The 15112-nt window shown below is 43.9% G+C and overlaps 1 protein-coding gene across 1 annotated transcript; it reads left to right on the forward strand.

Moving 5' to 3' along the window:
• Positions 1-658: 658 nt before the first annotated feature.
• Positions 659-1603, forward strand: LOC137376702 (putative nuclease HARBI1). The gene has a single exon (XM_068045677.1). It carries the CDS (start codon positions 659-661, stop codon positions 1601-1603), a length of 945 nt encoding a protein of 314 aa, XP_067901778.1.
• Positions 1604-15112: the final 13509 nt, after the last annotated feature.

The raw sequence follows: 15112 nt of genomic DNA on the forward strand, positions 1-15112 counted from the left end.
CATCTCCATTTTGAGAAACTCCCTTCCACTGCTACTCTCTGTCTCCTGTTGCCCAGCCAGTTCTTTATCCATCTAGCTAGTACACCCTGGATCCCATGCGACTTCACTTTCTCCATCAGCCTACCATGGGGAACCTTATCAAACGCCTTACTGAAGTCCATGTATATGATATCTACAGCCCTTCCCTCATCAATCAACTTTGTCACTTCCTCAAAGAATTCCTCAAAGAAAGGTAAACTGGCTGGTGGGCTAATCGATACAACTGCAACAATCTGAATGTGGTCATGCTGTGCCACTCTTAGTGGAAGCTAAGACTGGCAATACCATGCCATGCCACATAGTTGATGCATGAAAGCACCTGATGTACCAATCAACATCATTCTTTGCCATTAGGTGACTGTGAAGTAGTGAAGGAACAGAGTTTAATTGCAACTTGGAGATGGGGATGGTACACCCTGTATTCATTGATCTGCCTGTCGCGAGAAGCCATATGCACTGCAGGCAGAACCAAGAGGCAGGTGCAGCCTATGTGGAAGCTGCCGGTCGTGAGGAGCAGCAGCCCCCAAGGCAAACTCACTGCGAGAGAACGCCGCACGGCTACCGGTCCCGCATGACATACCTGCAGCTGTCTGAGTGCCACTGTCAGAGGTGACTGCAGATGTCAAGAGAGGCGGTGACGCCTCTCTGTGGCCTGCTGAATGATGGCGTGCAGCAGATGGGCTTCAGTGGACATCCTAAGGCTGTGGCCCTCAAAGTGACAGTGGCTCTTAACTTCTACGCCTATGCATCATTTCAGGGACTCACCGGCCAGTTACGTAGGGTGATACAGTCAGCAGTGCACCGCTGCCGCAGGGAGGTCACTGATGCCCTGTACCAGAGGGCCGGTGACCATGTCCACTTCAGGACGAACCCTGAGAGCCAGGCCCAAAGGCCCAATGGATTTGACGCCATCGTGGGATTCCCACAGGTGCAAGGGTTCATAGAATGCACCCATGTGGCCATCAAGGCTCCCGCCGGGCGACCAGCTGCATACATAAACCGAAAGGGCTTCCACTCGCTCAACGTGCAGCTAGTATGTGATCATTGTAAACGCTTTATGCAAAACTGTGCCCACTTTTCAGGCAGCTGCCATGATGCCGTCATCCTGCCCCAGTCCCAGGTGCTGTTGCTGTCCACTGAACTGGCTCAGATCGAGGGGTGGCTTCTTGGAGACAAGGGCTACCCCTTACAGACATGGCTCCTGACGCTGGTGAGAAACCCCACCAGTGATGCAGAGAGGAGATACAACGTCTGCCACCGTGCGACAAGAGCCACCATTAAGCAGGCGATCGGCATGCTCAAAATGTGCTTCAGCAGTCTGGATAGATCAGGTGGTGCCCTGCAGTACGAACCAGAAAGGGTAGCTCGTATGGTTGCTGTTTGCTGTACTCTGCACAACTACACAATAAATAGGGTGGAGTCCTTGCAGGATGAGGAGAGACGTGAGAAGGACTCCTCCTCGTACAATGAGGACACAGAGGGCTTGCAACAGGAAAGGCGCATGGGGGACTGGAAAGCATCCAGGCAGCGCATGCAGGGTGAGCAGCGAGCAAGGGATGTATGACAATGCCTTATTGATCAACGGTTCTCCATGACATAAAGTCCACCATGCGCTCCGTACGCCACACAGCACCCTCATTCACCGATTGTGCAGTAGTCCATATCTGCAACATCTTTGTCTCCACCGTTAGTGGCAGCAGCATACTGAGCCAATGTCCATGTTACTGCATCCCGGGAGATGCACATGAGTAATGCTGGCATAACGATGATGTCATTCCATACATTGGCAGTTGTGAAAGGCCAATGATGTAATGGGAGGAAACACGATCAGTACATGCTAGTATGTCATTCACATCTCAATACTGAAGCAGTCCATGTAGAAATGCAGCAAGACCTGGGCAATATCCAGGCTTGGGCTGATAAGTGGCAAGTAACATTCACGCCACACAAGTACCAGGCAATGACTATCTGCAACAAGAGAGAATCTAACCATCTCCCCTTGACGTTCAATGGCATTACAATCACTGAATCCCCCACTATCAACATCCTGGGGGTTACCATTGACCAGAAACTGAACTGGAGTAGCCATATAAATACTGTGGCTATAAGAGCAGGTCAGAGGCTAGGAATCCTGTGGTGAGTAACTCACCTCCTGATTCCTGAAAGCCTGTCCACCATCTACAAGGCACAAGTCAGGAGTGTGACGGACCAGTCTTCACTTGCCTGGATGGCTGCAGCTCCAACACTCAAGAAGCTCGACATCATCCAGGACAAAGCAACCCATTTGATTGGCACCCCATCTACAAACATTCAGTCCCTCTACCACCGACGCACAGTGGCAGCAGTGTGTACCATCTATAAGATGCACTGCAGCAATGCACCAAGGCTCCTGAGACAGCACGTTCCAAACCCATGACCTCTATGAGCTAGAAGGACAAACGCAGGAATGCCATGCGTTGCAAAGATCTCCATTAAAGCTCGAATGACTGTCTCACTAGTACAAATATTTGACTTCAATCCACCTAGAAAAATAATCAACGACTATCGGGTAGGATTTCCCATTAAACATGAATTGATCCATCCCCAGACGTTTCCATGGTCTGGTTGGAAATTGGTTCCCGAGATAAGGGGTTCCCTCTAGTCTGGTCTGTGCACTGTGCATACTTGGAAATTAGAAATAATTTTTTCTATATTTTTCAATATTCCCCTATGTATTAATACATGTAGCTTCCAGTAACAGTCAGTCACCATAAACTGGTGCATTCTCCATGGCAACACCTCTACCAATCAGAGTTCACTTGCCAACCAATCAGCACTCTCTTCTCATACAGTTTAGTTGTTTTTTTCCCTTTACGTTGGTATTCTTTCGGATTCTCCTGATGAGTGCAAGACGAAAAGCTTTGACAACATGTCTCTATTTTCAGCAATACTCAAGTTCTGTATAACCAAATGACTATTAATAGCTCTATGCGCGAAGACTTTCCCTTTAGATCCTGTGAAAGTAAAGGTTTTACTTTGGCGCATCTTCCCAAAATGGCCAACTTTCTTGCAGTGAAAGCATTCTGCTTTGTTTGCAGGATGCTGTTCATGCCTGTGGGTCTTTTTGGTGCCATAGTGCTGGCAGGGTTTCATGGCGTCTTGCACTTTCCCTCCCAAGTGTCTCTTTTTTCTGGTGCTTCTTTTACAGTCCTGTGCTTAAGGAATTGTATGGTCATTGGAGGTTTCCTGATCCAAGGTTTTTCTTCACCTCTCAGGATTGCTCTATTTTGCTTATGGACCTCTGTTTGTCTCTTGGAATTTTCTACAGTAAGGTCTTCCTTCGACTGCAATAAATCTGATAGGGATTCATCAGCAATGCCTACTACAATGTGGTCTCGTATTAATTCTGTATTTAGATCTCCATATTTGCATCCTTCAACTAAACCTCTAAAAGGTCATTAATAAAAGCACCTACCAGTTCACCTGGTTTCTGGACCTTCTGTTGAATTTGGCCTTTTCTAGAATCTTGTTGCACCTCAGGTTGAAATAATTATCAAAGTTTTTTAAGAATTCTTCAAATTTATCTGATGTCTCATTAATACTTTGTCTGCTATTGCACCTATGGAATAATGTGTTGACTTGTTCTGCTTCAGATTTGCTGCCTAATTTTGAAGCAATTCTGTACCTCAAAAATCTTTTTCTCCAATGTGACCAGTTTTGAGTTCGATTTGGTTCTTCCGTGTGTCCAAACCTCTCTGGTAGCGTAAATTTAAGATCCATGGCTTTTCTGAGCGTTCTAGGTAGTTTACTTGCTGTTTTAAATTCTCCTTTCAGCATTGGAAGTTTTCACGCAGTTCAGCCTCAAACTGACTCCCGCTGAGGTCACTGTCTTTCCCTGGGAAATCTCTCTGCTTGACTAGGTATTTATTTCTTGAATGCAGCTTTTCAAAGTTATTTGAATAATCTCTTCACTCCCTTTCCCCTGGAGTATCGAGTATTTGCAGCTGCTTTTTTTCTCGTGGTCGCCATGTGTAATGGCACCGACCTTGGATCCACCCTTGTTAGGGATTTGGTTTTCCCGGTGCTGCCTGCCCAGTGCATCGCTGAAAACAATTTTCTACCCTTTAAGGGTTGCTTACCAGATCCCCAAATGCTGCTTGGTTCTCTGACTTGAAGCCTGCAATTGCTGGACCGGGATTATTTTTTCCACAGACCACCACACCTTTGTGGTGCAGCCTGAATGCCTCTGCAAGCTGACTCTCTAACTCTCTGTGCCTCCACTTCATCCATGGTTTTTTGGCACCATTTTATCCAGGTTTGACTTTCCAATCTCATTGAAATTGTTTTTCAAAGTTTTCTGGGTCCTTCACAGCTGCCACAATGTTTCATGGCAAGAACCACCACTGTTCACCATATTGTATGTTTGATTAGTCTAGCTCGGAGAGATTGCTGAGTCTTTGGCAAGTTTTAACAATAACTAGTTTATTACATATTAAAGAACTATATACAGCTTTACAGAAGTATGTCTAACTCCACTGATGCCTTGCTGCTTCTTCTTCTCTTCAAGTCTCTCTCTCACATCATCAGAGTGGGAGGCGTTACTCACACTGTCCCAGATATAAACCCTTTCAAACTCTTACACTACAGCTTAAGGGGCATCTTAAAGGAGGAGAGAGGGGTGGAGAGATTTAGGGAGGAAATTGTAGAACTTTGGGCCTAGGCAGCTGAAGGCACAGCTGCCAATGGTGGAGACATGAAAATCAGGGGTGCACAAGAAGTCAGAATTGGAGGAACACAGAGATCTCAGAAGACTGTAGGACTGCAGGAGGTTACGGAAATAGGATGGGCAAAGGCCATGGAGAAATTTTGAACAGAGGGAAGAAAATTTTAAAGTCGAGGTGATGTCAGACCAGGAACCAATGTTGGTCAGCCAACTCAGGGATGAAGGGACTTTTTCTGAAATAAAAACAGAAATGCTGGAAATACTCAGCAGGTCTGGCAGCATCTGCGGAGAGAGAAACAGAGTTAACGTTTCAGGTCTGTGCCCTTTCATCAGAAACTGTGACAAGGTTAGAATTGTAAACTCCATCAGAATAGTCTGGCATTTTGGTTTTTAAATTTTTCCACAAAGGTTTGTGGTCAGTATATACCAGTGTCTCTCTGTAGTTGTGGCAGACATAGACTTCAAAATGCTTAACAGCCAATAATAGAGCAAGGGTTGCTTTTTCTACTGTTGAATATCTTCTTTGGTGACAATTTAGTTTTTTTTAAAAAAGTATCCCACTGGCCTTTTTGTGCCTGATTCACCTTCTTGTAACAGGACTACACCTACCCCCAGGTCACTAGCATCAATTGCTACCTTGAAGGGCTTAATGAAATTTGAAGCAGCCAACACTGGTTCATTGATCAAAACGGCTTTCAGTCTCTCAAAAGATGCTTGGCACTCCCCTGACCACACTACCTTTGGTCAGTGGAGTAGCTATAGTACTAAAATTTGGTACAAACTTGTGGTAGAAACCACACATCCCCAAAAACATCATGATTTCTCTCTTAGTCTTAGGGAACTCCACCAATGCTTGTACTTTTGCTGTTCTTGGCAACACTTGTCCTTGCCATACTATATGCCTGAGGTAGGTTACTCTGGCTTTTGCAAATTCACTTTTGGCGAGGTTTATTACTAAATCAGCAGATTGTAATTTTCTAAACAGAGCTTCCAGTTGTTTCAAGTGGTCCTTCCAGGTGGCACTGTATACCAGCACATTATCAAGGTAAACCACACAGTTAAGAACACTGGCTACCACTTGGTTCATTAGTCTCTGAAAAGTGGCTGGGGCATTTTTTTAGCCTGAATGGTATCACTCTGCATTGGAAAAGACCGTCTAGTACGACTAAGGCCGATATTTCTTTAGCTTAGGGTATTAAAGGAACCTGCCACTATCCCTTTAACATAGCTATTTTTGTAAGAAATGTGGCACTGCCCACTCTGTCAATACAGTCTTCCAAGCAAGTAATTGGGTAAGAGTCTGCCTTTGTTACTGCATTAACCTTTCTGTAGTCTATGCAGGATCTAGTTGAACCATCAGGTTTAGGCACGGAGATCACTGGGGAACTGCAGCTGCTTTGACTGGGTTCAATTAGGTGGTTTTCCAACATGTATTGGATGTCTGCTTTCACCTGGGCCTGTTTCCCTGGACTTAGTGATAAGGATGCTGTTTTATAGGAAAGGATTCCCCTCTATCCACATCATGTATGGCTAAGGTTGTACATCCTGGCTTGTCCCTACAGACTTCTTTAAATGCTGAGTGGCCTTGTTAGGTCTTCTCATTGTTCTGCATCTAAATATGAAAGCATAGTGTCCAATCTCCCTAACAGTTCTGCATTAGATAACCGGATAGTAGGAGGTTCAATTTGAGAATTGTCTAGGCCTCCTTCTGCCTCATCCTCAGTATCCCTTTCATCCTTCATTGTTCCTACTACCTGACATACCTGTGCTTGCTTATCTTCCTCCTGGCGATGATATTATTTCAATATATTGATATATAACAGCTGATTCTTTTTCCGGTGATCTGGAGTGTCAGTCAAATCATTTATTTTACCAATTCTTTTGACCACTTGATATGGACCACTGAACCATGCTTTCAGCGATTCACCCTGTAAAGGCAATAATACTAATCCCCTGGTTGAAATGTTCAGGTCTTGGCATGCTTGTCTGCCCATTTCTACGTGGTTGTTTGGGAAGCTTTCGGGTGCTCCTGAGCCCCACTTTGCAGGCTCTCGTGAGCAGTTCCCAGAACATGGATACATAATCTAACACAGAAGATTCGTCCCTCTGTTCTAAAAACCTTTCTTTAATTAGTTTTAGAGGACCTCTTATCTCATGTCCATAAACTAATTCAAAAGGTCTAAAACAAGTAGACTCATTAGGTGAATCCTGAGTGGCAAAACAAAAGAAATTCTAGGCCTTTATCCCAGTCATGGGGATATTCATGACAGTATGCCCTGATCATCGTTCTGAGGGTCTGATAGTACCTTTCTAAAGCCCCTTGTGTCTGTGGGTGGTATGCTGAAGACTTTAACTGTGTTATGCCCAAATTAGACATAAAATTGGAACCTAGATCCGACTGAACCTCAATCAGTAATCCATATCTAGTGAAGAACTGGTTTAACTTCTCTACCACTACCTTAGCAGAAATTCTCAAGGGAATGGCCTCTGGGAACCGAGTAGCCTTATTCATGATAGTGAGTAGATATTAGCATCCCGCTTTTGGTTTTAGTAAGGGTCCTACACAGTCTACCAACACCCTACTAAATGGTTCCTCAAAAACTGGTATGGGAATTAGAGGTGCCGGTTTTATGGCAGGTTGCAGTTTTCCCACATTTGACATGACTGGCATGTTTTACAAAACTATACCACATCCTTGGAAAGATCTGGCCAGTAAAAATGTTAACCTATATGCGATTGGGTCTTCCGGATCCCCACATGTCTCGCTATAGGAATTTCATGGGCTAGTTTTAATGTTTCCCGTCAATACTTGGGTGGTACCACTATCTGGTGAACAACCGTCCATTCTTTGTCCGCAGGTCTGTGAGGAGGTCTCCACTTCCTCATCAGAATGCCATTTTAATATAGTAGCCTTCCGGAACTCCCTTTGCCTCAGCTTCCGTTAAAGCCGATTGTGCCACTTCATTTAACTCTGGATTGGCTTGCTGAGCCTTGATGAGAGAAGATTTATTGAACATTTCCTTTGGATTATCCAAATCCCCAAAGAATGTTTCAGATATTCGGGACCGGTAAACTCATTAGGTAAATCCCTAGTGGATTTCAGACTATCAGGATGGTGATGCCAATTTTACCTGACAATGGAACTTGTTTAGCCATTGCTCGGGTCACTACCATGAAGGAAAAATTCCTGGAACCTTTTCCTGTAACTGTTCTGCCTCTTTGACTTCACTTGGTCTTTCTGTGACTACTGGAGAAGCTACTACCTTTGTTCTGACCAAATCATTCCCCAGGAGTAGGTCAACTCCATCTACAGGCAAACTATGACCAATTACTACAGTTACCGTTCCAGGCATTAGGTCACACTCTAGGTACACCCGATACAAAGGTATATATTCCCCGCCAATACCATTCACTAAAACCTTGGCATTCAGTGTGCTCTCTGGTGGAAAAGCTATACCTTTTACCAGCAAAAAGGTTTGGGTGACTCCTGTGTACCGAAGTATAACTATAGGTTTACCTGCCTTACTTGAATGATAGGGAGTAACTTTCCCTTCTGACAAGAAGTCCCTATAACTCTCAGGTATCTTATTTACGTCCCCCGCACTCTCAGCAGTTTTTGTATTTGGCCTGACAGCTGCAGTCAGAGCCATAGCCTGATCTGTCATATTCTTGGTCAGGGCCCCTTTCTCGACATTCACTTTGTGTACTCCAGTAAGTCCCATGGGTTTAACTGGCAACTTCCAGCATTCTACATGAAGGTGTCCCCCCTTGTGACAATGATAACACGTAGGCTTGCGGACCTCACTTCCACTCTCAGCATCTTCCTTTCTGGCATGAGGAGATCCTGGGGCATTTCCAGCTGTCCCTTCATGTCCCCAGCTACTCATCTTCCTTTCACCCTCCCACTTTCTATGCTTCTTGGGTTTGGGCTTATAAACAAGCTCGTAATCATCAGTGATTTCCGCTGCCTGTCTGGCTGTTGAAACCTTCTGGTTCTCTACATGGGTTCTTACTAATGGAGGGAGTGAATTTTTAAATTCTTCCAGGAGAATTAGTTCCCTCAGGGTCTCATACATGGCCTCTACCTTTAGTGCCCGCATCCAACGATCAAAATTAATTTGCTTTACCCCCTCAAATTATATAGAAGTCTTCTCAGGCTGTCTCCGGAGGTTCTGAAATTTCTGCCTGTCGCGGTTTCAGGGACCAACATATAAGCAGGGAGACTAGCCTTTTTTTGCCATCTCATAATCTGCAGAAGCCTCCTCAGAAAGCATGTCATAATTTTCATGAGCTCTGCCAATCAACCTGCTTTGTATAAGCAGTGTCTAGCTTTCATTCAGCCACTTCATCTGTCTGGCTATCTTTTCAAAAGAAATGAAAAACCATCTTCGTCCTTTTCCTCAAACTTCAGGAGGACTTGTACAAATTTAAACAGTTCTCCACTGGGTCCTGGGCTGGAGTCAGATCTTTCCTCACCAGAACTTTCACTAGAGTCAAGACCACCCCTTTGTCTTAGTTACATCTTTTTTAATTCGAATTCCCTTCCTCCTCGTTCTGTTACTCTTTGAAATTGTAGTTCAGGTTTTTTTCAGCTCTTTTTCCTGTTCAAGCTCAAGCTGCTTCATCTATAACTGAATTTTAGCTAATTCAACTGCACTACCATCTGGTTCACCTTTTTCGTCTTCCAATTTCAAATCGTGTGGTATTACTGCAATTAAGTTTGCTTTCTTAGCTCCTGGTTTTAACTCTAACACCAACAATTCTGCCAAATCCTTTTGCCTCTCCTTGGTTGAGTTTCTAAATCACTCAGGGATACATGCTTTTTTCCCAGAAAGGTCGTAGCAAATGACAAAGACACTCCAGTAGTGTAAACTTTACTCTCATTTTTTTTTCTAATTTTTCCTCTTTCCAATTATTATTACCCCACTTACAATTACACATCGTCAGGGTTGGGTTATCCCACACAGAACCCCCAATTATATGTTATGACTGAGGCAGGAGGAGTGCATTGTCGTTTCTAGTTCCGCTTCTCCACAGGTCACAACATACATTTTTTCAAATGTTTACCCAGTTACTGATGCAGTCAATCATATACTTCATTCCATAATAAAACACACCAAACAGGTTTCTTTAATAAACAAAATTATCAGTTTATTATAAAACAAGACTTAACCAATAACAATACAAAGCATTAACACACTGATTGAAATATGAACGTTCTCCTTTTTAAATTCCGCACATACAAACTCTCACACACACTGAAAAAAATACAGAAATTCTCTCTGCAGAGTTTTGTTACAAAAAAATAGACAGAAAAATACTTTAGCCAAATACTTGCTAAGTCTTGAAGAAAAAAGAGAAGATATGGAAAGATGTCAGTTATCCCTTTTTGGTCTGGTATCCCAAATATGCATAGATGGCTGTTACTGGGATCTTTCCAGAGTAGTTCTTTTCAGGTGACATTGAGGATCAGTTTGGCAGGCTTTCCGGGAGAAATGCAGCATCAATTTCTCTGCTCCTTATACGTGATTCTCAGGAAGTTCTCAAAGAGATGGAAGAGGGTGAGCTAATGATGGCTGCTCCCTCGGCTGGTTTCTACAACTGTCTTCAAAACAGTTCACACTCCAACACACTGTCCAAAGCGAAACCAAAAACAATATCTCAAGAGTCAAGTCTCCTGACCCCTATATACCTTGACCTGTCACTTCTCTGTAAACATCTTCCCCAGGTCCCCTTGTTTATTGCTTAAAGCACATGACTTCCAGCAAGGCTCTTTATAAACAACATCTTAGTGTCCTTTCAATGAACTGTCAACAACAAAGCAAAGTCCAGCTTCTATGAAATCTTCAGCCTTCCAATGAATCATTCCTCACAATTTAAATATAAGTCCTCAAAAACATATACTTAACAAAAAAATAGAAGCACTTTCCTAACAATATCTGTGTTTGACATCCAACTTGGAGAAGAATTTGGCTCCTGTAAACTTGGGATTCAATTCCTCTAATGTCAGAATCTTGTGGGGGAATTTCTTTTGGGAGAGGTTTAAATGCCTTGGATCTAGATATACCCTGATTGCTCTATCCTTCTTCAGTATGCACGTAATTGAGCTACACCAGTCTGTGTGATGATGCAAACGACTGCTGATGCCATTGCGTTACACGTCATCTAACTCATGCTTAAGTTTTTCTTGCTGCACTTTTTGGGAGGGTCAATTGATAGAATTGCAGTCCCGCATCGCCTTTGAAATCTCCTATGGCGTCGAACCTGTTCGGGTACATTTGTTGTAGGTCGTGGATTGACTCAATGCGGGTACCCTTGGACTCTTCTGCTGTAATGGGTACCTTGGTGACCTTGTGGATAGTCACGATACTGAGGTCCTTACACACTGGTCCGCTCATGTCTACCAGGTAAAATATTTGTGGTTTCCATGACGACTTGCCATAGCGGCATTACATTGTCAGTGTGCCACTGCAAGGGATGGGTGACGCATTTTATGTAAATAATTTTGCAGTTGTTGGCTGTATCATTAACTGCCAACAACTCTGGTACATATCCTTCAAGATTCAGACTGGTAGGATATTTGCACTAGCTCCGGTGTCAATCTTAACTGAGTGTGTGTTTAACAACTTTCTTTGGGCACATGATGTTAATAGTAGCAAAAGCTTCCAGTTGTTTGACTTCATCAACACAATGTGTCAGGTTCACAATGTGAAACATTTGCTTGTCTTCTGGCTGGGAATTACTCCCCTCTGAGTCTTCTCTCAGGTCTGTTTCGCTGTGGACTTTGTATATCGACTTGGCAGTTATGCTGGTCTCTGGCACTTTCCTTGCTGCTGTTGCCCTGTTGCTGTTCCTGTCTTCTATTTGCTTGTGTCTTACTATGACTTCTGGATGTGTTTTTGTAGCCAGATTTCTTACACAGGTGGGCCCAGTGTTCTTTTGCATCTCACACCTTTCACAGGTCTTGAAATGCAGGACAACTTCGTGGTGAATGGGACAAACTGCACTTACCTTACAGCTAGCTTGCTCTTTTTGACCTGGTTATGGTGCCGATACTGTTGGCTGCACCTAATGCTTGCAGATGCTGTTGTCCAGCTACAATGGCTTTGTATTTCCTGTCATCTTCTAACAGTGCATCAATGCTGTGACCTTTCTTTTTCCCCCAAGAGATCTTTCTGAAATGGTTCAATGGGTGTTGAGACAATCACCATTAGTTGCTCCAACTGCTCAGTTTCTGAAAAATCACATTTGTTGCCCTTCCTGCGACATCTACTGATGAACTGATCTATTGATTCCTGTGGTTGTTGCTTGTAGGACATCAATTCCAGGCGGTGAATTCTAAAATTCACTCTTAACCGGAGCTGATCTTCGAGCACTTTCCATATATTTGTGGGATCTTTCTGGTCTCTTCAGATAAGCCAGAGCTATTGATTCTGTGTAATTCCTCATTTCAAACTGCTATCAATATTTTTATAGCCTGCTTCTCTGATTCTACAATCCCTTGGTCTGTGAAGCATGACTGCATTCTTTGATTGAAAAGTTTGAATTCGGATAGGATATCAATGGCCTTCCAGTTCATGCTGGGAGATTTGGTATCCATCTTTCTGCTGTTCTTTTGATTAAAACTTGCTTGAAGATTTGTTCTATGACTCTGCATTATTTCCACTTTAAGAAACTCTCTGTTATTTAGATGAGCTGCTTGGAAGGAGAGTAGCAGGTGTTTGATAGTGTTCTTTGTTTACCTTGCTTGCAGCACTTAGGCTTGTCTGTTTACACAGCTGTTCAATAGACAATTCAATTGTTTTTTTTGCTGGAGTTTGTTTATGTTCTTCACTCTCGAGTGGTTTAATGGTTTTTTAGCTATGGCTGCATGAATGGGGAAAATTCATGCTCAAGTGGTTTAATTATTTATTTTAAAACTTTGGCTGCAGTGTTCAGAGGTTTCCCACGCTTTTTGTTATCAGACGCCTCCTGTCATGCTGCCAACCTCAATCAGCCTGACAGAGGAGTCAGGTTTTCCCCATTTTATTTCTCTCCCACAGAGGCTTTGAAAGAAAAAATCAATTTTTTAAGCACTTCAAAGCTTGTTTCCAAAATGGGGTCTCCTTGGCCATCAGCACAATGATTCACCCAATCGCAGGAATTTACTTAAGGCCTGTTGTTCGAGGTTCTGTCCCTGTACAGCTGGAGGCAAGTTCTTTTTTCTTTCCACTGTTTGAGCCAATATTTCTGTTGAACTTTCTCTCTTTTGGTTGTAGGAAGGGTAGTTTTCAAAGTTGTTTTACTTGTGGTCTTCAAACTTAGACTTTGGGCTGAATTTTACCTCCCCCCAAAGAGCGGGATGGTGGCGGGGGGAGTGGCGTAAAATGGAGTGGGAGGCTCGGGAGGCCCTTCCCGACCCACTGCCGCCACTTTACCCAGGCCAGCCGTGGTGAAAAGTGGCCTGCCCACCCCAGGCCAATCAAGGCCCTTAAGTGGCCACTTAATTGACCCCCAATCCCCCCAATTGACTACCCTTGCCTCGCCGGAGCCCGACTGATCACTCCAGCGAGGCAACAGAAACGTACCTTAGGTCTGGGGCTCCCCGACATCATCTTCTGCAGGCTGGGCTACAGTTCCAGCAGTGGCCATCGTTCCTGGTGGCACTGCTGGGACAGAGAGCTGCCGGCCAATTGGGCGGGACTTACTGCCTCAAGTGGGTGGAAGTTCCGCCTCAGAACAATTAAAGGTTGGGGACCCGCAAAATACTGGTCGGATCCCCAGGCCAGGTGGAAGCTCCCATCCACCAAGGGTTAAATCCCGGCCTTTGTCTTTTCACCACAGCTGCCACCATATTATGTATTCTTTATGTTGTCTTGTGCAACATAAATGAGATGCATGGAGTCCAGTTATGCTGAAGATCTCTAACAGGTTTATTAACAGTTAAACTATTATATACAGTACAGAGCAAACTATTTACAGGACCTTCATCTGGATGATACAGTTGCAGAGTTACTCTGGCTGACTGCATCCTGGTACTTAGATCATTAGCATAATGTGATCATAAAGGGATATCACTCTTAAGGTGATCACACAACAACATCAATCTCAAAGTAGGCCAAGGACTGTATTAATATAAATAAAAGCAAAATACTGCAGATGCTGGAAATCTGAAATAAAAACAAGAAATGCTGGAAATACTCAGCAGATCTGGCAGCATCTGTCGAGAGAGAAGCAGAGTTAACGTTTTAGGTCAGTGACCCTTCTTCAGAACTCAAGGACTGCATTGGCTGTCAGGGTGACAATGGCTCTTAACCTGGCTCCTTCCAGGCTGCTGCTGATGATGTAAGTAACACTACGCAGTTTGCTGTACACTGTTGCATAAGGAAGCTCATTGAAGCTCTCCAAACAAAAAGAGACAACTTCATCTCATTCCATCAAGCCAGAGACAAGCAGGCAGTGTGTTCACGAGGGCTTGCTTGCATTGCAGGCTTTTCCATGGTGCAGGTTTCACTGGCTGCATACACATTACTTTGCGTGCACCTCATGTGAACTCTTTCACTTTCTTGAACTGAAAGAATCCCACTCTCTCAATATAAAGCTGGTGTGTGACCACCAGATAGCGCATCATGCAGGTGAATGCCCATTATCCTGGCATTAATCAAGATTCCTTCATTCTGCAACAATCTCCTATGTCAGCTGCATTTGACCCACCACAGCATGTGAAAGGCTGGCTACTGGGCGATGAGGCTTATCCACTCATGACATGGCTTATGAAATCAGTCTGGAACTCATGCACATGTACACAGCAGGCGCCCAGTGACAGCTATGCTACCACAGGATCGTTATACAGTACACCATCAGCATCTTCAAACCACACTTCCATTGCCTGGACCATTCTGCAAGAGCCCTGCATTGTTCAACTGAACAGGTATTGAGATTTGTGGCAGGACAAGCTGGTCATCATGAAGGAATAGCCTTTGCCATGACCTATCACATGAGAAGCTGCAGAGCAAGAGCAAGGAAGAGGAGGAGGAGAAGTGGAGGAGAATCAAGAGCAACAGGAAGTGGAGGAACAGGAAGAGGAAGGGAGGATACAACAGAGACACAACCTTTTTAACCAGATGTTATGTGATCAATAATTCATGAACATTACCTTAACCACAATTCCCCATTCACCCTCAGTCCCACACTGCTCACCTTATTGCTGACCATCCCACATCATCCTCTTTCCAACAATGCAAAAATAAATACACCAAAACATGCACATTCCAATCCAAACTTGTAAATTAAATCATAACATAATGTGTACAAAATAAACTAATCACGCTTGTGCATTCCTTTAGTGCCTCTTCTTGCATGCCTTTGTCTCTCCCAACGCTCTTCAAGGTG

This window comes from Heterodontus francisci, chromosome 13 (genome assembly GCF_036365525.1).
Source record: "Heterodontus francisci isolate sHetFra1 chromosome 13, sHetFra1.hap1, whole genome shotgun sequence".
In the NCBI taxonomy this organism is placed as follows: Eukaryota; Metazoa; Chordata; class Chondrichthyes; order Heterodontiformes; family Heterodontidae; genus Heterodontus; species Heterodontus francisci.

Bases quoted from the DNA above. Each gene is read 5' to 3' on its own strand.
- LOC137376702 (XM_068045677.1), top strand. From the start codon at position 659: ATGTCAAGAGAGGCGGTGACGCCTCTCTGTGGCCTGCTGAATGATGGC.